Genomic DNA, 25781 nt, shown 5'->3' with positions numbered 1-25781 from the left:
CTGCTATTCAGTATTTTTATTTGCATGCATGAATAACGAGGCTACTACTTTCAGCATTTAGTTTGCATTCTTTTAGTAAGATGTGTGCACAGCTGCATTCACATAGGCTGTTTGTAATAGGTGAATTGCCTTATCTATCTTGTAGCCTATGCTCATTACCAAAACGGCCAAGCTGTAGGGTGCTGTCCGTTGTGCTGAAACACCGCAGCAGAGATAGGCTACAGATTTCAAAAGCACTCAATGATCTCGGAGTCTCATCATTTTAACTTTATGTTTATTGTGGTATAGCGTGATCATATTAGCAGAATTCAATATAATTCCAGTGCAAGAACCCCAAAAAGTTTAGCCCCTTCGCCCATTTCAACTGTCCCCTTAGTCACTTTATCCTGGCACCGGGTCTGACCTGGAACCAAAATGATTCTACCTAGAACCAAATAGGAGGAGAGGGGGGAGAGCAGATCTCCCCTGAAGGAATTAACAACAGCACTGTCTGACAAACACATTCTCATCTGGAGATACTTGAGGGTTCAGATCAACGAGAGAGTAGAGAGGGAGAGGGAGAGAAGCTTGGAAGGTAACATTTAGGGGCAACACATTTAAACTTTTTATAACACCTTTCAATCAATGTATTTTCAGTGTATCTCAAGTCATCGTTTCTGACTAGAGGGATACGCTAGGTTTCATTGTTACACAAGTACCAGAATAAGCCCACGGTAGTAATTTGTACTCCATAGTTTCTCTGTTTTCTGCCTCAAACACAAACATTATAATGTCCTTGCTTTGTTTGAACATATTCAACAGGGCAGGCAGGAGACCAAGGGCTCGTTTCCTCTAGACTCAGTCTGGCCATGTGATTGGTGCAGCCAGGCCACATTATCAGTAGTGGAAATCAAAACACATTGGAGGCCTCCTCACTCCAGTTAAGCTGGTTTCATTCCGAACACAAGGCTTGCACATAGGGTTTTCTCCAAATATGTTTTCAGGCATATTTTCCATCACCTAACACTTTTACTGAGGTCGTTTATCACACTTTAACTAGTGCCAACACTCCAGATCACCTTGTAACATTTTTAAGTAATTGGCAGTATTATCTGGATTCCTGTATTTTCTACTCAAAGTCAAGTCTTAATTAGCAGCTATCCCCCTCTTAAAGTAGTGAGGGCGTACATTTTCGTAATTGTCCCCCGTGGGAATCAAACATACAACCCCCATGCTCTACCAACTGAGCCACATCCCTCTCTCTCTCTCTCTCTCTCTCTCTCTCTCTCTCTCTCTCTCTCTCTCTCACCCACCACAATGGCCCTTGGTCACTTGCCTATCCATGCATTTCACTGTTCAGCTACTTTATAGGCTTTAAGACTCACAGTGTGCCTCAGCCTTTATAGACATGTGAAAGCCACAGTCTATAAGGCTCTCTATAGGCCTAGCTCTACACCCAGAGGGAGAGAGAGGAAGTTCCGGTCTCCGAGTGTCTGAACTGTAATAGAGTTCATCCCCCTCTCTCTCCCCTCCAGGTTTATGTGTTCACTGGGGGGTTGTAACTCTGTCCAAACGGGCCACAGAGCTGCCTCATAACTCAACCCAACACTCCCATGCAAGGCTTTTCACACCTTTGAGTCAACAAGTCCAATAGGTCTCATAGGGATGGGAACAGGCCACGCCTTGTCCCAGCAACCCTACTGAGCACACACAGTAATACACACACGTGTGCGACATACGCACATACACATCGGCACACATCCAGTACACACACACATGTGCGGCGCACACATTCAGACACACGCTCCAAGATACATAGTCTCACACTCCACCCTCACTTTACTGTCCCATTGAACTGACCAAACACACAAGCTTGTGTGTCCCCTCAACAACGCCTCCAATCACCCTATAAACCTGCCAAGGGAATTCATGCCTCTGGCCCCAGCTAACCCCATAAAACACATGCTGCAAGTCAGGGGTCAGCACTAGGCCTTCAGTGTGGATCTATCAGCACGACAACAAACTTTTCAAACACTCCCACCACTGTTGTGTGTGTGTGTGTGTGTGTGTGTGTGTGTGTGTGTGTGTGTGTGTGTGTGTGTGTGTGTGTGTGTGTGTGTGTGTGTGTGTGCGTGTGTGTGTGCAAGTGCGTGCACACATTTGCTAAGGAAATTATCTTTGTTCCCTGTGATTGATTAAGTTCCCATGTTACTCCACATAAATGAAATTAGACAGAAAAGTTAGCAAAGAATGTACAAATCCTAGTGTTCTCGAGGTGCATAGTATTCAGTAAATGGACATTGTTACATTTTTTCTTAGTATATGAAATATGGTGGGAGCCTGTAGCTGGGTGGGCATGTGGCCTGTGATGGGGGTCTGGTCTGAGCTCAACACACTCAGGCAGGGGGCAGGAAGAGATCCGCTTCCTCTTCCTCATCCAGCACGACATGCTGGGAGCTGGACCCTGGCTCTTTTTAAGTCCATGGTCACATATTCATCACATCCCGCTCCGGAAACATGGCTGTCAGGCTTGGTGGTTATGGGGTTCAGCCAAATCCAACAACAACAACATTGCTTTCTCTCTGTCTTCCCCCGTCTGTGTCCTCCCTTACCTCTCCCTTTGTCTGGACCTTTCTTTAAGGTCTTATATGTCCCTCTGTGTTTTTCTTTGTATCATTTAGAAAAAACCATTTCCATTCTACTGTAGGGTAATAGGGATAAAATACTGCCTATACAGTCATTTGAGGCAACATGCGTGTATTTGTGTGTGTGTGTCCACAGTAACTGCATGTGTGAATGTGTGTGTGAGTGTGTGAACCACATGCGTGTGTGTTTTTGATCGTGTTGAGGAATGTAGATGGAGGGAGGGAGATGTATTTACAGTCAAACCCACACTGAAGCAGTCTCGCAGTGGAGTCCCGTTCATTAAATACACACCCCCTGAGACCAACCGTAGTCAACTCACAGTGACTGAGTAGTGGACTGTTACTCTACTACACAAACAGAGCTTCTGTGCAGCATATGCCCCTTGCGGTCTATCAGATTGTTGTGTATTCCATTCCTTTACTCACTCGTGTATTCATTCATCAAAGTGTTTGTTGAAAATGTTTCATGATTGACTGATAGTCTTTTGCCGTCGCATGTGCCTGTCATCATTATTCATCTCCTGCTCTTGTGTTTGCTTCTCTTCTCTTCTCTTGTAGTCTTCACTGGTAAGTTGTCATCCGTCGGTCATCCTCCTCCACACTGACAGCAACACGACATCATTAGTCATTACAGTCCTCCTCTCCTTCCTTCAATCCTCCAATAGGAGTTCACATTTCAGTTGTCACGAGCAACCGGTAGTAAGTGGGTTATAAAATAAAATGCATATATTTAAGTGAAAAAAAGGTAAACAGTCATTTTTTTCATCCTATTGTATGTGATTTTATGGTTTGTTTTAACATTCTATTGCAATGCTTGCAACGTTTTTCAATGTTTGTCCTGTTAAACCAAGGTCCATCTCTCCACCCCTGCAGTGCCCCCAGCGTTCGCCATGCGCCCCAGAAATCAGGTGGTGGCAGTTGGGAGAATGGTCACCTTCCAGTGTGAGGCCACTGGCAACCCCCAGCCTGCCATCTTCTGGCAGAGGGAGGGCAGCAATGTGAGATACTATCCAGTCTATTTCTGATGAAAATGTTGATACATAGGCCTATATGTTGAAGAAAAGGTCTTGAATGCACCGTATCCTTAGAGTGTAGGTTATTGATAACACCATGTCCAATGGATGTATCAAGGGTAAACATGTAATTCCAGTCTCAAGACTAGTCTCTTTCTCTCCGTCCTCCAGAGCCTGCTTTTCTCCTACCAGCCACCTCAGCCATTCAGCCGACTTTCCGTGTCCCAGACAGGCAGTCTGACAATCGCAGACGCCCAGCGCTCAGACGCCGGCTACTACAGCTGTCAGGCCCTCAACATCGCTGGCTCTGTCATCACCAAGGCCCTGCTGGAGGTCACTGACAGTGAGTGAGGGAGGGGAGGAGGGAGGGTTTCCTCTAATCAACTGACCAAAGCCTCCATTGGCCTGGTTGACTGAGTTGTCTCTCCATGATTGGAAAATGCTGAATTTCTGGCCCCCAATGTCATTACTGAATGACTTGATGATTGCTGGCTGGATGTATGGCAGATCAGCCTGTCCTGCTGACTGGCGAGATACCGTGGCCTTTATATGGTTCAGTGTTTTTTGCTGGTTACTGTTGGCCTTGGTGACTAATTGTTGTCGGAGTGATTTCAGGAACCCTCAGCTGCAGGCATTTGGGCTCCAAACCCCCTGTTCCCATGGTGACAGTGCAAGCAGACCGCCCATACCCTCCTTCCCAATTGAAACCCCAAAACACATACACACATAATCACATTTTCACACACACACACACACACACACACACACACACACACACACACACACACACACACACACACACACACACACACACACACACACACACACACACATACATAATCACATTTTCATATACACACACACATATATATTTAAACCTAGACACCTTTTGTTCTCCTCCCTAATGTCATGCTGGTGAACCGAATTATGATAATCCTGATAATTGCATCAGTTATTAAAAACAGAATTAAAATGTTGAGTCTGGCTCCAAGACCTACAACAGTAATTACAGCAGCCAGCACCAGCAGCAAAGTCTACTTGGTTATAATAAACTGACCTGAGAGAGTGTGAGCGTGTGTGTGCGTGCGTGTGTGGGTGTGTCTTCACTATGTACATATATTAAGTTAATTAACATAATTGCCTGAGGCTGGTACTGGCGGCAGGCGTTGTCTGTGCATGGCCGTGACTTGGTGGCAGCTATTGGTTCTGGGTAATCATATGGAAATGCTTTCTGCAGCCGCGCCAGGGAAATGAGAGTCACCTACTTAATGTACACTCAATTACACTTCATGGAAATGAAACAAGGATGTAGCATGTTTGATTTAATCCACCTAGCACTCCTCACTCTGCCATCCCTTATTTCTCCTTCTAGTGAATAGGCTTACTCATCTCTCTCTTCCCCCTCCACCTCTCTCCCCCTTTTCCCTCCTCCTTCCCCGTTTGAATGCTGTATCTGTATAGAAATAACTTGCTGCCATTTCCTCTGGTGGTTTTCAAGGTATTTCCATTATTTTCCCCTGTGCCTCTGATTTTGGAGAGCCTTATCCTGTCTATTTCCACTGGGTTGTGAAGTGGGAGAGTGATGACTGGCTGCTATCTAAATGGGATTGGTTATTTGTTGGTCTGTGGTGCTCCTAGTATTGCCCAATGATTAGCCAGTTGCTCTGGGCATTGGGATAATCTGATTTCTATTCCCCTTCAATGCCCAACCTGTCACTCCTATTGTGTTCTTCTCGTGCCAATTTTCCTCAATATCTCTCACATCTCATCTGTCCTTGATTTTCTCTGTCTCTTTTCTCGCCATTCTATTCTCTTCATTCCAGCTTTCTCTCTCTATCTGAAGGGATGATAGAGAGTCCAATTTATTCTGACCCAGACCTGGGTCAGACCTGGTTCACACCATATATTATATTTCAGTCTTAGTTATTTAAATACGTTTTTTTTTTTTTGTAGTATTTTCAAATAATTTCCTATAAAGAGCCTGCTATTTGAAAGTATTTGCAAGTACTTACACGGAGTATAACAAACCTTAGGAGCACCTTCCTAGTATTGAGTTGCACCCCCCTTTTTGCCCCCAGAACAGCCTCATTTCTTTGGGGAATAGAGTCGACAATGTGTCAAAAGCGTTCCACAGGGATAGTTGCCCATGTTGACTCCAATGCTTTCCATGGTTGTGTCAAGTATTAAAACCTACCCCAACCAAAAACGTGGATAGATGGCAGCATTTGCACAAAAATGAAAGTGCGAAACTTCACATTTAAGGTGATTGGGAATATGGTTGAATTAAAATTGTGCAGAAAGGCAATCAAACAGACAAACGTCAGTGCAAAGACAAAGTGGAGTCGCAATTCAATGGCTCAGACACGAGTGTATGTGGCAGGGACTTGCAAAGGGAGAACCAGCAACGGCGCGGACACAGATGTGTTGCTCCCGGACAAGCCAAAAACCTTCTTCAGCCACATTGAGGATAACACAATGCCACCGACGCAGCCCGCTCCCAAAGACTGTGGACTCTCGTTCTCCGTGGCCAACGTGAGTAAAACATTTAAGCGTGTTAACCCTCGCAAGGCTGCCGGCCCAGATGGCATCCCTAGCTGCGTCCTCAGAGCATGTACAGACCAGCTGGCTGGAATGTTTACGGACATTTTCAATCTCTCCCTATCCCAGTCTGCTGTCCCCATATGCTTTAAGATGTCCACCATTGTTCCTGAACCCAAGAAAGACAAGGTAACTGAACTAAATTAAGTGCTTTGAGAGGCTAGTTAAGGATCACATCACCTCCACCTTACCTATGTAAGGAATACCTATGTAAGAATGCTGTTCATTGACTACCGCTCAGCCTTCAACACCATAGTACCCTCCAAGCTCATCGTTAAGCTCGGGGCCCTGGGTCTGAACCACGCCGTGTGTAACTAGGTCCTGGACTTCCTGACGGGCCGTCCCCAGGTGGTGAAGGTAGGAAACAACACCTCCACTCCGCTGATCCTCAACACAGGGGCCCCACAAGGGTGGGTGCTTATCCCCTCCTGTATTCCCTGTTCATCCAACTCAATCATCAAGTTTGCAGACGACACAACAGTAGGCCTGATTACCAACAATGATGAGACAGCCTACAGGGAGGAGGTGAGGGCCCTGGCGAAGTGGTGCCAGGAAAATAACCTCTCCCAAAAACGTCAACAAAACGGGCTTGGTCCCGAAGACCCTCACTAACTTTTACAGATGCACCCTTGAAAGCATCCTGTCAGGCACCACCTAAAACCGCAGGGCTAACCAGACGCATCACCGGGGGCACACTGCCTGATCTCCAGGACACTTACAGCACCCAATGTTAATGATTATCTTTTTGGCCTTCCTGTGACATCAACCACAGCCTGTTCACCCCGCTATCATCCAAGAAGGTGAGGTCAGTACAGGTGCATCAAAGCTGGGACCGAGAGACTGAAAAATAGCTTCTATCTCAAGGTCATCAGACTGTTAAATAGCCTTCACTAGCCGGCCTCCACCCAGTACCCTCCACCTCAGTCACTGTCACTAGCTGGCTACCACCTGGCTACTCAACCCTCCACATTTGAGACTGCTGCCCTATGTACATAGACATGGAATCACTGGTCACTTTAGTAATAGAACGCTGGTCACTTTAATCATTTTTACATACTGTTTTAATCATTTCATATGTATATACTGTATTCTACTGTATTCTAGTCAATGCCACTCCGATAGTACTCATCCTTATATTTATATATTTCTTAATTCCATTATTTTACTTTGAGATTTGTGTGTATTGTCGTGTATTGGTAGATATTACTGCACTGTTGGAACTAGGAACACAAGCATTTTGCTATACCCGCAATAACATCTGTTAAATATGTGTATCTGACCAATACAATTTGATTTGATACCCCCGTATGTATATCCAAGTTGCAGTTCTTGACACAAACTGGTGCACCCTAGCACCTCCTACCATACCCTTGTTCAAAGGCCCTTAAATATGTTGTCTTGCCCCTTCACCCACTGAATGGCACAAAAACACAATCCATGTTTCAATTGTTTCAAAGCTTAAAAATCCTCCTTTAACCCGTCTCCTCCCCTTCATCTACACTGATTGAAGTGGATTGAATAAGTGACATAAATAAGGGATCATAGCTTTCACCTCTGGATTCACCTGCTCATTCTATGTCATGGAAAGAGCAGGTAATCTTAATGTTTTCTATACTCAGTGTATTTTTAAGACTAGTTTTGAAATATCTGGATTAAATGTATGGGAGTTTATTTGAGTCAGTTTATTTGAGATTTTTAACAATATACTTTCCAAGTGTATTTCCGAATGCATTCCAATATTCAACTACTTCCAAATGTCTTTGAAAGTAATTGAAATACCCTAAATAGTATTTTAACCCATGTCTGATTCCGACAGTATACCTGGTATTAAACCGTACATTCTCCCTCTCCCTTTTGAATAGTGGTGTCAGACCGCCCCCCTCCCGTGATCCGACAGGGCCCAGCCAATCAGACGGCACCTGTGGACAGCACAGTGGTCCTGGGTTGCATAGCAACAGGAACCCCCACTCCAACAGTCCATTGGAAGAAAGACGGGGTGGTGGTGTCCTCCGATGACTCCCGCATCACTCAGATAGACACAGGAGCCCTGCAGATCCGCTACACTAAGGTAGGGGGCAGCATAACACCCCTCTCACACTTAAAGAACACCACTCAGACACTACTCAATGAGCCAACTCTCACACTGTGTCTCTGTGTCTCCTCAGCTTGGAGATACAGGCGTATACACCTGTTTGGCATCCAGCCCCAGTGGAGAGGCATCCTGGAGGGCCTACGTGGAGGTGCAAGAGTTTGGAGTGGTTGTCCAGCCGGGTCGACCCACAGACCCTAACCTGATCCCCAGTGCCCCATCCAAGCCTGACGTGACTGACGTCAGCCGCACCTCTGTCACACTGTCTTGGAAACCCAACCCTAACGCTGGGGCCACGCCCACCTCCTATGTCATTGAGGCATTCAGGTAAGTGTAGGAGGGCCGAGATCTAACATGTTTGTCTAATATGTAGGCACCAGCTAGCCCCCGAATAGCAGCACTGTCGAAACTATCACACCCAACGGAACGACTTGATTAGTGTAGTGTCAACAACGCAGCCACTGCCAAATAGCCTACAAAGTCAACAACGCAGCCACTGCCAGCTAGCCTACTTCAGCAGTACTGTATCATTTTAATCATTTTAGTCAATAAGATTCTTGCTACGTAAGCTTAACTTTCTGAACATTCGAGACGTGTAGTCCACTTGTCATTCCAATCTCCTTTGCATTAGCGTAGCCTCTTCTGTAGCCTGTCAACTATGTGTCTGTCTATCCCTGTTCTCTCCTCTCTGCACAGACCATACAAACGCTCCACACCGCGTGGCCGCGGCCACCCTAATCTGGTGGTCCCAGCGAGCACGACCCACGTGGAGTTCCAGGTCTCCGGTAGCCTCTGGAACTGCCGATCTGCGGCCAACAAGGCAGAGTTCATCTCAGCCTATGCCTCCATCCAGTCCCTCGACTTCTTGGCACTGACGGAAACATGGATCACCACAGATAACACTGCTACTCCTACTGCTCTCTCTTCGTCCGCCCACGTGTTCTCGCACACCCCGAGAGCTTCTGGTCAGCGGGGTGGTGGCACCGGGATCCTCATCTCTCCCAAGTGGTCATTCTCTTTTTCTCCCCTTACCCATCTGTCTATCGCCTCCTTTGAATTCCATGCTGTCACAGTTACCAGCCCTTTCAAGCTTAACATCCTTATCATTTATCGCCCTCCAGGTTCCCTCGGAGAGTTCATCAATGAGCTTGATGCCTTGATAAGCTCCTTTCCTGAGGACGGCTCACCTCTCACAGTTCTGGGCGACTTTAACCTCCCCACGTCTACCTTTGACTCATTCCTCTCTGCCTCCTTCTTTCCACTCCTCTCCTCTTTTGACCTCACCCTCTCACCTTCCCCCCCCTACTCACAAGGCAGGCAATACGCTCAACCTCATCTTTACTAGATGCTGTTCTTCCACTAACCTCATTGCAACTCCCCTCCATGTCTCCGACCACTACCTTGTATCCTTTTCCCTCTCGCTCTCATCCAACACTTCCCACACTGCCCCTACTCGGATGGTATCGCGCCGTCCCAACCTTCGCTCTCTCTCCCCCGCTACTCTCTCCTCTTCCATCCTATCATCTCTTCCCTCTGCTCAAACCTTCTCCAACCTATCTCCTGATTCTGCCTCCTCAACCCTCCTCTCCTCCCTTTCTGCATCCTTTGACTCTCTATGTCCCCTATCCTCCAGGCCGGCTCGGTCCTCCCCTCCCGCTCCGTGGCTCGACGACTCATTGCGAGCTCACAGAACAGGGCTCCGGGCAGCCGAGCGGAAATGGAGGAAAACTCGCCTCCCTGCGGACCTGGCATCCTTTCACTCCCTCCACTTTCTACCACTCTAAATTCCAAGCATCTGCCTCTAACCCTAGGAAGCTCTTTGCCACCTTCTCCTCACTCCTGAATCCCCCCCCCCCTCCTCCCTCTCTGCAGATGACTTCGTCAACCATTTTGAAAAGAAGGTCGACGACATCCGATCCTCGTTTGCTAAGTCAAACGACACCGCTGGTTCTGCTCACACTGCCCTACCCTGTGCTCTGACCTCTTTCTCCCCTCTCTCTCCAGATGAAATCTCGCGTCTTGTGACGGCCGGCCGCCCAACAACCTGCCCGCTTGACCCTATCCCCTCCTCTCTTCTCCAGACCATTTCCGGAGACCTTCTCCCTTACCTCACCTCGCTCATCAACTCATCCCTGACCGCTGGCTACGTCCCTTCCGTCTTCAAGAGAGCGAGAGTTGCACCCCTTCTGAAAAAACCTACACTCGATCCCTCCGATGTCAACAACTACAGACCAGTATCCCTTCTTTCTTTTCTCTCCAAAACTCTTGAACGTGCCGTCCTTGGCCAGCTCTCCCGCTATCTCTCTCAGAATGACCTTCTTGATCCAAATCAGTCAGGTTTCAAGACTAGCCATTCAACTGAGACTGCTCTTCTCTGTATCACGGAGGCGCTCCGCACTGCTAAAGCTAACTCTCTCTCCTCTGCTCTCATCCTTCTAGACCTATCGGCTGCCTTCGATACTGTGAACCATCAGATCCTCCTCTCCACCCTCTCCGAGTTGGGCATCTCCGGCGCGGCCCACGCTTGGATTGCGTCCTACCTGACAGGTCGCTCCTACCAGGTGGCGTGGCGAGAATCTGTCTCCTCACCACGTGCTCTCACCACTGGTGTCCCCCAGGGCTCTGTTCTAGGCCCTCTCCTATTCTCGCTATACACCAAGTCACTTGGCTCTGTCATAACCTCACATGGTCTCTCCTATCATTGCTATGCAGACGACACACAATTAATCTTCTCCTTTCCCCCTTCTGACGACCAGGTGGCGAATCGCATCTCTGCATGTCTGGCAGACATATCCGTGTGGATGACGGATCATCACCTCAAGCTGAACCTCGGCAAGACGGAGCTGCTCTTCCTCCCGGGGAAGGACTGCCCGTTCCATGATCTCGCCATTACGGTTGACAACTCCATTGTGTCCTCCTCCCAGAGCGCTAAGAACCTTGGCGTGATCCTGGACAACACCCTGTCGTTCTCAAATAACATCAAGGCGGTGGCCCGTTCCTGTAGGTTCATGCTCTACAACATCCGCAGAGTACGACCCTGCCTCACACAGGAAGCGGCGCAGGTCCTAATCCAGGCACTTGTCATCTCCCGTCTGGATTACTGCAACTCGCTGTTGGCTGGGCTCCCTGCCTGTGCCATTAAACCCCTACAGCTCATCCAGAACGCCGCAGCCCGTCTGGTGTTCAACCTTCCCAAGTTCTCTCACGTCACCCCGCTCCTCCGCTCTCTCCACTGGCTTCCAGTTGAAGCTCGCATCCGCTACAAGACCATGGTGCTTGCCTACGGAGCTGTGAGGGGAACGGCACCTCAGTACCTCCAGGCTCTGATCAGGCCCTACACCCAAACAAGGGCACTGCGTTCATCCACCTCTGGCCTGCTCGCCTCCCTACCACTGAGGAAGTACAGTTCCCGCTCAGCCCAGTCAAAACTGTTCGCTGCTCTGGCCCCCCAATGGTGGAACAAACTCCCTCACGACGCCAGGACAGCGGAGTCAATCACCACCTTCCGGAGACACCTGAAACCCCACCTCTTTAAGGAATACCTAGGATAGGATAAAGTAATCCTTCTCACCCCCCTTAAAAGATTTAGATGCACTATTGTAAAGTGGCAGTTCCACTGGATGTCATAAGGTGAACGCACCAATTTGTAAGTCGCTCTGGATAAGAGCGTCTGCTAAATGACTTAAATGTAAATGTTAAATGTTTTCATGGCTGTATCTACGGTGCCTTCCGAAAGTATTCATACTCCTGGACTTATTCAACATTGTGTTGTGTTATAGCCTGAATTCAAAATGGATTAAATAGATTTTTTGGGGTCAACCATCTACGCACAATAGCCCATAATCAAAAAGTTAAAAAGTTTTTAGAATTTTTAACAAATTTATTGAAAAATGTAATTACATAAATATTCACACCCATGAGTCAATAAATTGTAGAACAACCTCCTTTGGCAGTGATTACAGCTTTGAGTCGTCATGGGTATGTCTATTAGCTTTGCAGGTCTGGATTTGGGAATTTTCTCCCATTCTTCCTTTATTCTCAAGCTCTGTTAAGTCAGATGGGGAGCGACGGTGAATAGCAATCGTCAAGTCTTTCCACAGATTTTCAATGGGATTCAAGTCTGGTCTTTGGCTGGGCCACTCAAGGACTTTCACATTCTTGTTCTGAAACTATTCCAGCATTGTCCTGTTGGAACATAAATCTTCGCCCTAGTCTAAGGTTGTTTTAGCCAGCTTTAGGCAGAGTCGGGTAGTTCCATATTTTTTCAATTTCTCAATGATGGAGACCACTGTGCTCTTGGAAACACTCTAGAAATAGTTTTATTCTCTTCCCCGTATATATGCCTCATCACAATTATATCTCGGAGATCTGCAGACAGTTTCTTGGACTTCGTGGTGTAGTTTCTGCTCTGACACGCACTGTCAACTGTGGGACCTATATATAGACAGGTGTTTCTTTCTAAATCATTTCCAAACAATTGAATTGTAGTGACATCTCAAGGATGATCAAAGGAAATTGGATGCACCCGAGCTCAATTTGACATGTCATAGCAAAAGGGTGTGAATACTTATGTAAATTGATTATTTCTGTAATTTATTTTCAATAAATATGCAAAAATATCTAAGAAACATTTTCACTTTTTCAGTGTGGTGTATTGTGTGTAGATGGGGGTGAGAAAACAAATCAATTTTGAATTCAGGCTGTAACAAAACAAAATGCAGAATAAGTCAAGGAGTATGAATCCTTTCTGAAGGCACTGTGTATGCACTGTTGTGAGTGATTTGACCATTGTTCCTCCCGCTGTGCAGTCACGCGTCGGGGAGTAGCTGGGTGACTCTGGCTGATCATGTGAAGACGGAGACCTTTGTCCTGAAGAACCTCAAACCAGGTGCCGTCTACCTGTTCCTGGTTAGAGCAGCCAACGCCTACGGCCTCAGTGACCCAAGCCCCATCACTGATGCCGTCAGAACACAAGGTGAGACAACCCCCTCCTCTGCCACCTCTACCTGATGATACAGTCCCATTCATCTGATGACCGAGACACTGAGACTCATATCCTAACCACATGGCTTGGCTGGGGCAGTGTGAGTGCCAGAGTGAACTAACCCTTCCCTGTCTCTGTGTCCCCATGCAGACACCCCTCCCACCAGCCAAGGAGTGGACCACCGTCAGATCCAGAGGGAACTGGGGGACGTGGTGGTCAATCTGCACAACCCCACCATCCTCTCCTCCTCCTCTGTCAGGGTGCAGTGGACGGTGAGTAGAGTCCTGGCCCTGGGCCCAGCTGTCTGCAGATACTGTCCTGCCAGAAGAGGTTACCCTAGTGTTTTTCTGTGTCAGCTGTTTTAGAATGATTACACTCAGTTTCTTACACTGCTTGGTCTGTTGGTCTCCCTACACCGTGATGTGCTGGCATGGCTATGTCTAATATTAACAAAAGGCAACACAAAGTATGATTTGATTTGTTGACAGATGATGTTCTTCAGAACACATAGTTGAGTCTGTAGGCATAGACTGTGCTGTATAGCATTTACATTTAACATTTACATTTAAGTCATTTAGCAGACGCTCTTATCCAGAGCGACTTACAAATTGGTGCTTTCACCTTAAGACATCCAGTGGAACAGCCACTTTACAATAGTGCATCTAAATCTTTTAGGGGGGTGAGAAGGATTACTTTATCCTATCCTAGGTATTCCTGAAAGAGGTGGGGTTTCAGGTGTCTCCGGAAGGTGGTGATTGACTCCGCTGTCCTGGCGTCGTGAGGGAGTTTGTTCCACCATTGGGGGCCAGAGCAGCGAACAGTTTTGACTGGGCTGCGCGGAACTGTACTTCCTCAGTGGTAGGGAGGCGAGCAGGCCAGAGGTGGATGAACGCAGTGCCCTTGTTTGGGTGTAGGGCCTGATCAGAGCCTGGAGGTACTGAGGTGCCGTTCCCCTCACAGCTCCGTAGGCAAGCACCATGGTCTTGTAGCGGATGCGAGCTTCAACTGGAAGCCAGTGGAGAGAGCGGAGGAGCGGGGTGACGTGAGAGAACTTGGGAAGGTTGAACACCAGACGGGCTGCGGCGTTCTGGATGAGTTGTAGGGGTTTAATGGCACAGGCAGGGAGCCCAGCCAACAGCGAGTTGCAGTAATCCAGACGGGAGATGACAAGTGCCTGGATTAGGACCTGCGCAGCTTCCTGTGTGAGGCAGGGTCGTACTCTGCGGATGTTGTAGAGCATGAACCTACAGGAACGGGACCCCGCCATGATGTTAGTTGAGAACGACAGGGTGTTGTCCAGGATCACGCCAAGGTTCTTAGCGCTCTGGGAGGAGGACACAATGGAGTTGTCAACCGTGATGGCGAGATCATGGAACGGGCAGTCCTTCCCCGGGAGGAAGAGCAGCTCCGTCTTGCCGAGGTTCAGCTTGAGGTGGTGATCCGTCATCCACACTGATATGTCTGCCAGACATGCAGAGATGCGATTCGCCACCTGGTCATCAGAAGGGGGAAAGGAGAAGATTAATTGTCTGTTGTCTGCATAGCAATGATAGGAGAGACCATGTGAGGTTATGACAGAGCCAAGTGACTTGGTGTATAGCGAGAATAGGAGAGGGCCTAGAACAGAGCCCTGGGGGACGCCAGTGGTGAGAGCGCGTGGTGAGGAGACAGATTCTCGCCACGCCACCTGGTAGGAGCGACCTGTCAGGTAGGACGCAATCCAAGCGTGGGCCGCGCCGGAGATGCCCAACTCGGAGAGGGTTAGCCAGCTGTGGGTAGGATGTGGAACTGTTGGCCACCTGTTTTGATCCTGGCCTATGACAGAGGACGTTTCTACGTTGTGAGATGTTTCTCCGTCTCTCCTCCATGAAGGTGTTGGTTCCATCAGTGATGTATGGTCTGACTTGTGCACATGTCAGGGGTGCGGTCCTAAACAGAGCCAGGGTGTAAATAGTTTAGTTGAGCAGGGCCAAAGCCAGGCAGCCAGGCAGGGAGAAGGCATCCCCATGGCCAGCATCAGTGGAAGTTGGCAGGAGAGTTTTTGACTTTCAGCAGACTTGGACAGACATTATTAATAGGGCCACTGTACAGTACACATGAACATTTTTAAACAGGTGATAACACTTTGTTATGGGCCATTGCCAAATAACAGGACATGGGCCCAGTCCTTCATAAAGTGCTTATGTAGTGCTAGGTTCCTCAGCTGTATCTACGATACCTAACTCTGAGGCCCATGTTTCTGCGAGTGCTGGTTAGCAGTGTCCTCCTGGCAGTGTCCTAACCAGTCCCAGGCTCTCAGGAAGCTGGCGGCTAGTGATGACCTCATGCTGTGGTTTCTGTGAGCTCGGGGAGATCAGAGGGGGTGGAACCTAAGCTCTCCCTGTAGACAACATAGCACAGGGCTGAAGAGCTCTCCTGGAGGATGTCACTGGATATGGTTACCAGCCCAACACACATAGCAGGAGAGTTATGGTTCATAATTTGTATTACTTTTTGAACGTGGTGTTTTTCTACCTCGGACACACTGGCCCAACACCTCAGACCTCTGTTCTACAGTATGTTCTGCTGGTGTAATGGCTATTTGACACTGGCTTCATAGATCCCAGAGGCTTACAGTTAAATCGTTTTGGTTGGAAGTACAATATTAAATATCAATGACCATGGCAACCAGCATTTTATAGCTATTTAATAGACTCATTTACAGTAGGGTTTCTCTTTCCAGTGTGGTATTGGTGCTACACAAACTGAATGAACTGGACCTTTATCACTCCTTTCATGAGTGGAGACAAAATATTCCTCAGGACCCTTGTCCCCTGTCTCCTGTCCCTTGTCCCCTGTCCCCTGTCCCCGTCCTAACCACTGTAAGAAATCCTAACATCTGTTTTCCTTCTCTGCCACTAGGTGGAGCAGGAGTCTCCGTACATACAGGGCTATAAGGTGATGTACAGGGCGTCTGCTGATCTGGGCCAGCCAGGTGGGCAGTGGGGCGTGTTCGAGGTGCGGACTCCTGGAGAGGACGGTGCTGTGGTGCCTCAGCTGAAGAAAGGGGTCACCTACGAGTTCAAAGTGCGTCCCTTCTTCGATGAATTTCAGGGAGCGGACAGCGAGGTTAAGGTGGCCAGGACGCTGGAGGAAGGTAAGAGGCTGGAGCCAGGGGTCAGGGGTCAAGGGCTGCTGTTAGAGAGGGCTGTGATTGGAAGTGTGGATGGAGATGATAGGTTTCATACAGCAGTTCTAGTGTTAGGTTGGAGTAGGTTGTTTTGTGAGAGTTTTATTCGCCTAGGCAAGTTAAAACAAAGACAACTTGACATTTTACATGTATAAATAAATGCATGAGATTTTTGAGAAACCATAACACATGTGGTCTCTTACACCACACTGTGCTTGCTAATTGTTCCGGAGATGTGTGGATGTTACTGTGAGGTTGTAGTAATCATCATTGGTGAGGTTTGGGAGTTTCACATTGTTTAAAGCTTATATGCGTGTACTGTAGCTCTTCCAGTGTGTGTACTATGTATAGATGAGTGCGTAGCAGCAGCTGTGGAGACAAATTGTGCTGTTAATTGTTATCTGAGTTCATAAGTAGAGCCCCAGTAGAGCCCCAGCCAGCCCGAGCCAACAGACATGCCTGCTTTCATTATCTTTAACCAGAAGGTGCATAAGCTCCCGATGCCAATGCACTACGGATTCAGTTGAATTGCTCTCATCAGGTGACTAGCACCATCGCTGCAGCACGGCACACAAAGCCCCCAAGTGTTACTAGAGCTCCAGCAACGTGTCATTCAACACAGCATCAGCTCAGACAATTCCTCTATAATATTGATGAGAAACTTGCCACGTCGACCTGTGGCTTCATGTGGGTTTCATACCCGTAGGCAGATAAATGCAAGAGGGTGTAGAGGGATAGGATGTGGTACATCCAGAGTCCCGGCTCGTCAGAGAAAACGTTGTGTTGCACATTTCCTCAAATCTGCACACCTTACAAAGGCTAACAATTGTCACAACATGAATACAAATGATTCACTCTAGTTCCATAACCTTACATTAGTACATATTTTTTAAAGATATTAACCTTGATTCATTCCACATAATGTTCATTAGCTGGTTACGATCATACTGTTCAGTTCATTCCTGTTGTTTAGAGCTTACTGTATGTTTTCAGAATACTCTAAAACTACTGCATATGTGGCGGTCTGATGCCTGTCATCTGAATTGTCACTAAGTGTTCTTTCAAGTTCAGTAAGAGACATGGCAGACTCTGAGCATAGCTCAAATGAGAGTGAATGTCTTTGATGTCATCATGATGTCTGTGCATCTGTCCCTGTCTCAGCCCCCAGCGGAGCCCCCCGGGGCGTTACCGTGACGAAGAGCGATGTCAACGGGACTGCCATCCTGGTCGCCTGGCAACCACCTTCCGAAGAGGAACAGAACGGAATGGTACAGGAGTACAAGGTAAGATGGAGGGAGGGTGAGATAGGGGAACAAACAGAGAGAGGTATAGAGCAGAACCTCAAGCCTCACACTTTTCCCCCTCAAACTTCCTTGGGTGCGTGTGTTTTTAGTTGCTCCAGCAGAGGTGGACTAAGTATTGAGGAGGCGTTGCCATCTACTGGACTAATGTTGAAATGTCTTATAACAGGTATTTTGGCATTTACTGAAAGAACCAAGTCCCTGTCTTACTATTCCCCCTCCCCTTTCTTTTACACTGTCCTCTCCAGATCTGGTGCCTGGGCAACGAGAGCCGTTACCACGTCAACCGGACAGTAGATGGCTCCACCTTCTCCGTGCTGATCCCCAGCCTTGCGCCAGGGATACGCTACAGCGTGGAGGTCGCCGCTAGCAACGGCGCCGGCCCTGGGGTCAAGAGCGACGTCACCTTCTTTCAACTTGGTGAGCTGGTCAACTGTAGTTAACACCTGTCAGCCTCCCCTGAGTTTAGAGTTTCTAAAAATACATTTGATCTCAGAACCAGAAAGGGGAGAGGTGAGTTCAGTGTTAATCCACTGTCTACTTCAGGTCAACACCGGTTCAGCCTGTCTAAGCTCTTTTCATTCTAAGCCATCGGATAGATGGTCTGTGTGATTTGCATACCGTGTCAGTTCTCACCATGACCAATGTACACAGTACAGGGTGTCCATCTCAAGCCCCGACATGAACATGTGCCTGAGTCAGCTCACAAGGCCTTTACTCAGGTATCATCATCATCAAAATAATGACCATTTAGCCTTCTCCTGCCTTATCCTCAGTTTCACCATTCGTGACAAAAATCACACACACCACAGGTATTTTCAACTCGATTTTCCACCTCCATCTTCTTAGCACATTCCAGCTTTTTCGCATTGGGCCATATCAAGCGTTTAGAGTAGCTTCATGGCCAATTCACGAGGATAATGTCACCTTGAGTCAAGTCTCAAACCTTGGCGTCCAGTTCACCTCTTGGCCTAGCACTCTAAAGAGGAGCAGAGAATGAGAACATTCTTCATGACAGATTATGTGCCCAGATGTATTTAGAGAGAACTCATTTCTCCAGCTGTCTCTCCTATCTCATCTCTGTAATGCTGTTTTCCATCTCCGACTCCTGGCCTTCAGTTGAACATGAATGTTTTGAAGGACTGATGTTTGTCCTTCAGGATCCTCCTCACTTTCTTTCCCTGCCAATGTACAGTGAGGGAAAAAAGTATTTGATCCCCTGCTGATTTTGTATGTTTGCCCACTGACAAAGAAATGATCAGTCTATAATTTTAATGGTAGGTTTATTTGAACAATGAGAGACAGAATAACAACAAAATAATCCAGATAAACACAAAAATGTAATAAATTGATTTGCATTTTAATGAGGGAAATAAGTATTTGACCCCCTCTCAATCAGAAAGATTTCTGGCTTCCAGGTGTCTTTTATACAGGTAACGAGCTGAGATATGGAGCACACTCTTAAAGGGAGTGCTCCTAATCTCAGTTTGTTACCTGTATAAAAGACACCTGCCCATAGAAGCAATCAATCAATCAGTTTCCAAACTCTCCACCATCGCCAAGACCAAAGAGCTCTCCAAGGATGTCAGGGACAAGATTGTAGAACTACACAAGGCTGGAACGGGCTACAAGACCATCGCCAAACAGCTTGGTGAGGAGGTGACAACTGTTGATGCGATTATTCGCAAATGGAAGAAACACAAAAGAACTGTCAATCTCCCTCGGCCTGGGGCTCCATGCAAGATCTCACCTCGTGGAGTTGCAATGATCATGAGAATGGTGAGGAATCAGCCCAGAACTACATGGGAGGATTTTGTCAATGATCTCAAGGCAGCTGGGACCATAGTCACCAAAAAAACAATTGGTAACACACTAAGCCGTGAAGGACTGAAATCCTGCAGCGCCCGCAAGGTCCCCCTGCTCAAGAAAGCACATAAACATGCCCATCTGAAGTTTGCCAATGAAGATCTGAATGATTCAGAGGACAACTGGGTGAAAGTGTTGTGGTCAGATGAGATCAAAATGGAGCTCTTTGGCATCAACTCGCTGTGTTTGGAGGAGGAGGAATGCTGCCTATGACCCCAAGAACACCATCCTCACCGTCAAACATGGAGGTGGAAACATTATGCTTTGGGGGTGTTTTTCTGCTAAGGGGACAGGACAACTTCACCGCATCAAGGGACGATGGACGGGGCCATGTTCCGTCAAATCTTGGGTGAGAACCTCCTTCCCTCAGCCAGGGCACTGAAAATGGGTCGTGGATGGGTATTCCAGCATGACAATGACCCAAAACACATGGCGAAGGCAACTAAGGAGTGGCTAAAGAAGAAGCACATTAAGGTCCTGGAGTGGCCTAGCCAGTCTCCAGACCTTAATCCCGTAGAGAATCTGTGGAGGGAGCTGAAGGTTTGAGTTGCCAAACGTCAGCCTCGAAACCTTAATGACTTGGAGAAGATCTGCAAAGAGGAGTGGGACAAAATCCCTCCTGAGATGTGTGCAAACCTGGTGGCCAACTACAAGAAACGTCTGACCTCTGTGATTGCCAACAAGGGTTTTGCCACCAAGTACTAAGTCATGTTTTGCAGAGGGGTCAAATACTTATCTCCCTCAATAAAATCCAAATCAATTTATAACATTTTTTACATGTGTTTTTCTGGATTTTTGTTGTTGTTATTCTGTCTCTCACTGTTCAAATAAACCTACCATTAACATTATAGACTGATCACTTCTTTGTCAGTGGGCAAACGTACAAAATCAGCAGGGGATCAAATACTTTTCCCCCTCACTGTACATGTTCTATGTCTCAATCTCCTCCTCGTCCTCCCCCTCTTCTCCAGACTCTACGGGTCAGATGATGGACAGCCCTGAGGACCAGGACACGCTGTCTCAGATCTCAGACGTGGTCAAGCAGCCGGCGTTCATCGCGGGCATCGGTGCCACCTGCTGGGTGGTCCTCATGGTGTTCAGTGTGTGGCTGTATCGTCACCGTAAAAAGAGGAGCGGCCTCAGCAGCAGCTACGCTGGCATACGCAAAGGTCTGTAGTGGATGTGGGTTTAGGTGTATATATCGGGGTCTTTGTGTGTGTATGGGTTACTGCGTGTGCGTGTATGGGTGACTGTGTGTGTGTATGGGTGACTGTGGTGTGTAGGTATGGGTGACTGTGTGTATGGATGACTGTGGTGTGTGTATGGGTGTGTATGGGTGACTGTGTGTATGGGTGACTGTGTGTATAGGTGACTGTGGTGTGTATGGGTGTGTATGGGTGACTGTGGTGTGTATGGGTGACTGTGGTGTGTATGGGTGACTGTGTGTATGGGTGACTGTGGTGTGTATGGGTGTGTATGGGTGACTGTGGTGTGTATGGGTGACTGTGTGTATGGGTGACTGTGGTGTGTATGGGTGACTGTGTGTATGGGTGACTGTGGTGTGTATGGGTGTGTATGGGTGACTGTGGTGTGTATGGGTGTGTATGGGTGACTGTGGTGTGTATGGGTGACGGTGGTGTGTATGGGTGTGTATGGGTGACTTTGGTGTGTATGGGTGACTGTGTGTATGGGTGACTGTGGTGTGTATGGGTGACTGTGTGTATGGGTGACTGTGGTGTGTATGGGTGTGTATGGGTGACTGTGGTGTGTATGGGTGACTGTGTGTATAGGTGACTGTGGTGTGTATGGGTGACTGTGGTGTGTATGGCTGACTGTGTGCATGGGTGACTGTGGTGTGTATGGGTGACTGTGTGTATGGGTGACTGTGGTGTGTATGGGTGTGTATGGGTGACTGTGGTGTGTATGGGTGACTGTGGTGTGTATGGGTGACTGTGTGTATGGGTGACTGTGGTGTGTATGGGTGACTGTGTGTATGGGTGACTGTGGTGTGTATGGGTGTGTATGGGTGACTGTGGTGTGTATGGGTGTGTATGGGTGACTGTGGTGTGTATGGGTGTGTATGGGTGACTGTGTGTGTGACGGAGAACTTTAATGTCCGTGTCTTTGAAGGTGTTTACAGTATTATACTGCAGTCAGTAGAGTATCAATGGTAGATCACACCCAGCTAATATGTTGTTGTGGAGAGATGTGACAGTGATTAGATCAGGAGTGGTAGACAGAGGGAGGACATTAGGTTGGTGTTGTGGTCGTTTAGCTGAACACTGGTAACCTGCGCTCACTGACACACAGGTTGGACACGGTCCTCTGTGTCACCATTGCATTTATTCACTTCAGTCACATTAAGGTGTGTTTTTCTCCAGTAGCCCATAGTGTGACTTGCCTCGTGTCAGCTGCTTTTATCCTCAAAGTAGGGAGCTTGATAACCACATCTCACCCATAAAAGGGGGTTGGTCTAATCTTCTCCCCTGACTCAAAGACCTCAAAGGGTAGCGACGATCAGACGCCTAGCTGGCACATCCCAGATTACGCTGACATTCAAACGGTGACATTTAGGGCTCATTTCCAGGCCACCGCCTGCCGCCCCTCTCCCTGGTGAGACACAGTTAGAGTAGGGACAGGCCTGTCAGCCAGGTATTATGACATGTGTTCTATCACTGTTATCGCCCTCGCTCTGCCCCATTGTGACCTCCATTACCCACAAGGCCACTTGTTCCTGAGACCACCGCGGTGGTGATTGATGCGTGTGTGTGTGCGTACGCGTGCGTTTGAGTGTGCATGTACGCGCTAAAATGTCTGCCAGGTTTTTGTGTTTGTTTTTTTCCACAGGCTTACGAAATGTACATTTTGCTATTAATAAATGACCCTTCTTCTCACTTTCTCTCCCATCACTTTTTTCTCTCCTTCCCTCCCTCCTCTGTTTGGCCTTGGGTTTGTTCCTGCAGTTCCATCATTCACTTTCACTCCTACAGGTATGTATGAATGTATTCTGCTGTGAACATGTATTTGAGTGCTGAATGCACAGTTATTTACCCATATGTGTACTGAACTTGAAGCCCCTACGATTCAGAGATGCCTGTACACAAACACAGTTCTCTCCCTATGTACTCTGTTTCTCGCAGCACTCAGGGCCAAGCTATTCCCATATACAAACAGCTAATGGACTTAGTGTATAAGTTAGGTGGCCTCACATCCGTACACCAATCATTTGAAAGGAAATCTTGCAGAGGGAGGTCAGTACAGAGCTGTGAAGTGATGTTCTGACATAATGTGAATCAGGTGACAGACGGCTCCTAAAGAGGTCATAAGCCCCTCCCTGTCCCACCCTCTTAGATCAGACATAGACAACCGACACACACAACAAGGGCAGATGGTGCTGCTGAGTCACTATGCTTTGTGACGAGAAGAGAGGCATCAACACAGTCCCATGTTCCCACTTGTCCTTCACATACTGACTGTACTGTAGCCGTAGGATAATGTATCTAATCATGTGGTTGAGGTGACTCACCCTCCAGTGAAGAGGATGTGTCTGAACTGCAGGGGGATCGTTGACTGTGAAGTGTGCCTCAGGGCCGAGATATCATGGTTAAAGCTCTCAGCCTGATTTTGTTTATCTGCATGTACACCTCTCAATGCCAAGTGTCCTGCGTGTGGGTTACCTGTGTGTGTGTGTCTATCAGTTGTGAGTCAGACTGAAGAAAGGACCGCTGCATGAGTACAGAGTGACAGACAGGTCACACCAACCTGGATTTCGTCTTTTATTTGTCATGCAAGGTTTTTGTCTTGTGTTTCTCACATTTGTTCTCTTTGTTTGATTCAGTGGCCTATCAGAGAGGAGGAGAGTCTGTCTGCAGTGCTGGGAGGTAAGGGGCATCATCCCAATGTGTGGTTATATGTGTACACTTTACCAGATAGGCTTTCCCCACTGTCTATATAGCACTTATTATGGCGTTTGAGAAATGCAGGAGGGAATGTGGTAAAAGCCACAACAGAGTATTCCCTACTCTAACCACCAGAGGGAGATCTCTCCCAGTCTAATAACTGACGAAGGACATAAACTAACCATACCTAACCATACCATAAACTAACCATAAACTAACCACCTGACTGAAACCCTGTTTACTTGACTTGGAGTAAAGCATGTTCTGTATGATAATGGTTGTGTGGTTCTGGTTCAGACCTGGGCTGCTGAACATGGGGGAGAGTGTAAACCAGCCGTGGCTGGCAGACTCCTGGCCCAACGCATGTGCCAACCACAAAGACTGCAACATCAACTGCTGCAACAGTGGCAACGGCACCAGCGACAGCAACATGACCACCTACAGCCGCCCAGGTCAGTAACATTACAGCTACAAACCTCTTCTTGTGATTGTGGTCAGGCCCCAGTAGTGGAACATATGCTACAATATGGAGTTTACATGCCAAATACATTTAAACTCAGTTTTTCACAATTCCTGTTTTTAAACTCAGTTGTCTTAGGTCAGTTAGGATCACCACTTTATTTTAAGAATGTGAAATGTCAGAATAATAGTAGAGAGAATGATTTATTTCAGCTTTATTTATTTCATCATATTCCCAGTGGGTCAGAAGTTTACATACACTCAATTCGTATTTGGTAGCATTGCTTTTAAATTGTTTAACTTGGGTCAAATGTTTTGGGTAGCCTTCCACAAGCTTCCCGCAATAAGTTGGGTGAATTTTGCCCCATTCCGCCTGACAGAGCTGATGTAACTGAGTCAGGTTTGTAGGCCTCCTTGCGCGCACACGCTTTTCCAGTTCTGCCCACACATTTTCTACGGGATTGAGTTCAGGGCTTTGTGATGGCCACTCCAATACCTTGACTTTGTTGTCCTTCAGCCATTTTGCCACACCTTTGGAAGTATGCTTGGTGTCATTGTCCATTTGGAAGACCCATTTGCGACCAAGCTTTAACTTCATGACTACTGTCTTGAGATGTTGCGTCAATATTTCCACATAATTTTCCTACCTCATGATGGCATCTATTTTGTGAAGTGCACCAGTCTCTCCTTTAACAAAGCACCCCCACAACATGATGCTGCCACCCCCGTGCTTCACGGATGGTGTTCTTCGGCTTGCAAGCATCCCCCTTTTTCCTCCAAACATAACGATGGTCATTATGGCCAAACAGTTCTATTTTTGTTTCATCAGACCAGAGGACATTTCTCCAAAATGTATGATCTTTGTCCGCATGTGCAGTTGCAAACTGTAGTCTGGCTTTTTTATGGCGGTTTTGGAGCCGTGGCTTCTTCCTTGCTGAGAGGCCTTTCAGGTTATGTCGATATAGTACTCGTTTTACTGTGGATATAGATACTTTTGTACCTGTTTCCTCCAACATCTTCACAAGGTCCTTTGCTGTTGTTCTGGCATTGATTTGCACTTTTGCACCAAAGTACATTCATCTCTAGGAGACACTCCTTCCTGAGTGGTATGACGGCTGCATGGTCCCATGGTGTTTATACTTGCGTACTATTGTTTGTACGGATGAACGTGGTACCTTCAGGCATTTGGAAATTGCTCCCAAGGATGAACCAGACTTGTGGAGGTCTACAATGTCTTGTCTGATTTCTTTTGATTTTCCTATGATGTCAAGCAAAGAGGCACTGAGTTTGAAGGTAGGCCTTGAAATACATCCACAGGTACACCTCCAATAGGTTAACTGACATCATTTGAGTCAATCAGCATCTAAAGCCATGACATAATTTCAAAGGTTAAAGGCAAAGTCAACTTAGTGTATGTAAACTTCTGACCCACTAAAATTGTGATACAGTAAATTATAAGTGAAATCATTTGTCTGTAAACAATTGTTGGAACAATTACTTGTGTCATACACAAAGTAGATCTCCTAACCGACTTGCCAAAACTATAATTTGTTAATTAACAAGAAATTTGTGGACTGAATGAAAAACTAGTTTTAATGACTCCAACCTAAGTGTATGTAAACTTCCGACTTCAACTGTATATAGTGATATAATGCAAATCAAATGAGCAATGGGGGGGGGGAAAACCTGGCTTCACCATAAAACATGATAGGTGATGGTGTTATGTATATGACTTCACTTCCTGAAGGGTTAATGAAGGTTTAGTGAAGGGGTGAAGTT

The 25781-nt window shown here is 47.2% G+C and overlaps 1 protein-coding gene across 1 annotated transcript in view; it reads left to right on the top strand.

The window, feature by feature from the left end:
- LOC115135705 (roundabout homolog 1-like) overlaps positions 1-25781 on the top strand; it is a 171996-nt gene that overhangs the window by 140362 nt on the left and 5853 nt on the right. Inside the window, 13 exon segments of the mRNA XM_029670687.2 lie at positions 3498-3622; positions 3809-3980; positions 8098-8303; positions 8401-8651; positions 13133-13299; positions 13459-13580; positions 16210-16444; positions 17639-17760; positions 18027-18198; positions 20616-20813; positions 22608-22634; positions 23483-23525; positions 23841-23995. Of these exon segments, the coding sequence (XP_029526547.2) occupies positions 3498-3622; positions 3809-3980; positions 8098-8303; positions 8401-8651; positions 13133-13299; positions 13459-13580; positions 16210-16444; positions 17639-17760; positions 18027-18198; positions 20616-20813; positions 22608-22634; positions 23483-23525; positions 23841-23995 (1995 nt within the window).

This window comes from Oncorhynchus nerka, linkage group LG10, assembly GCF_034236695.1.
Source record: "Oncorhynchus nerka isolate Pitt River linkage group LG10, Oner_Uvic_2.0, whole genome shotgun sequence".
NCBI lineage: Eukaryota > Metazoa > Chordata > Actinopteri > Salmoniformes > Salmonidae > Oncorhynchus > Oncorhynchus nerka.
Note: the sequence above shows the minus strand (reverse complement) of the source record. Positions and strands in the feature narration are given on the sequence as shown.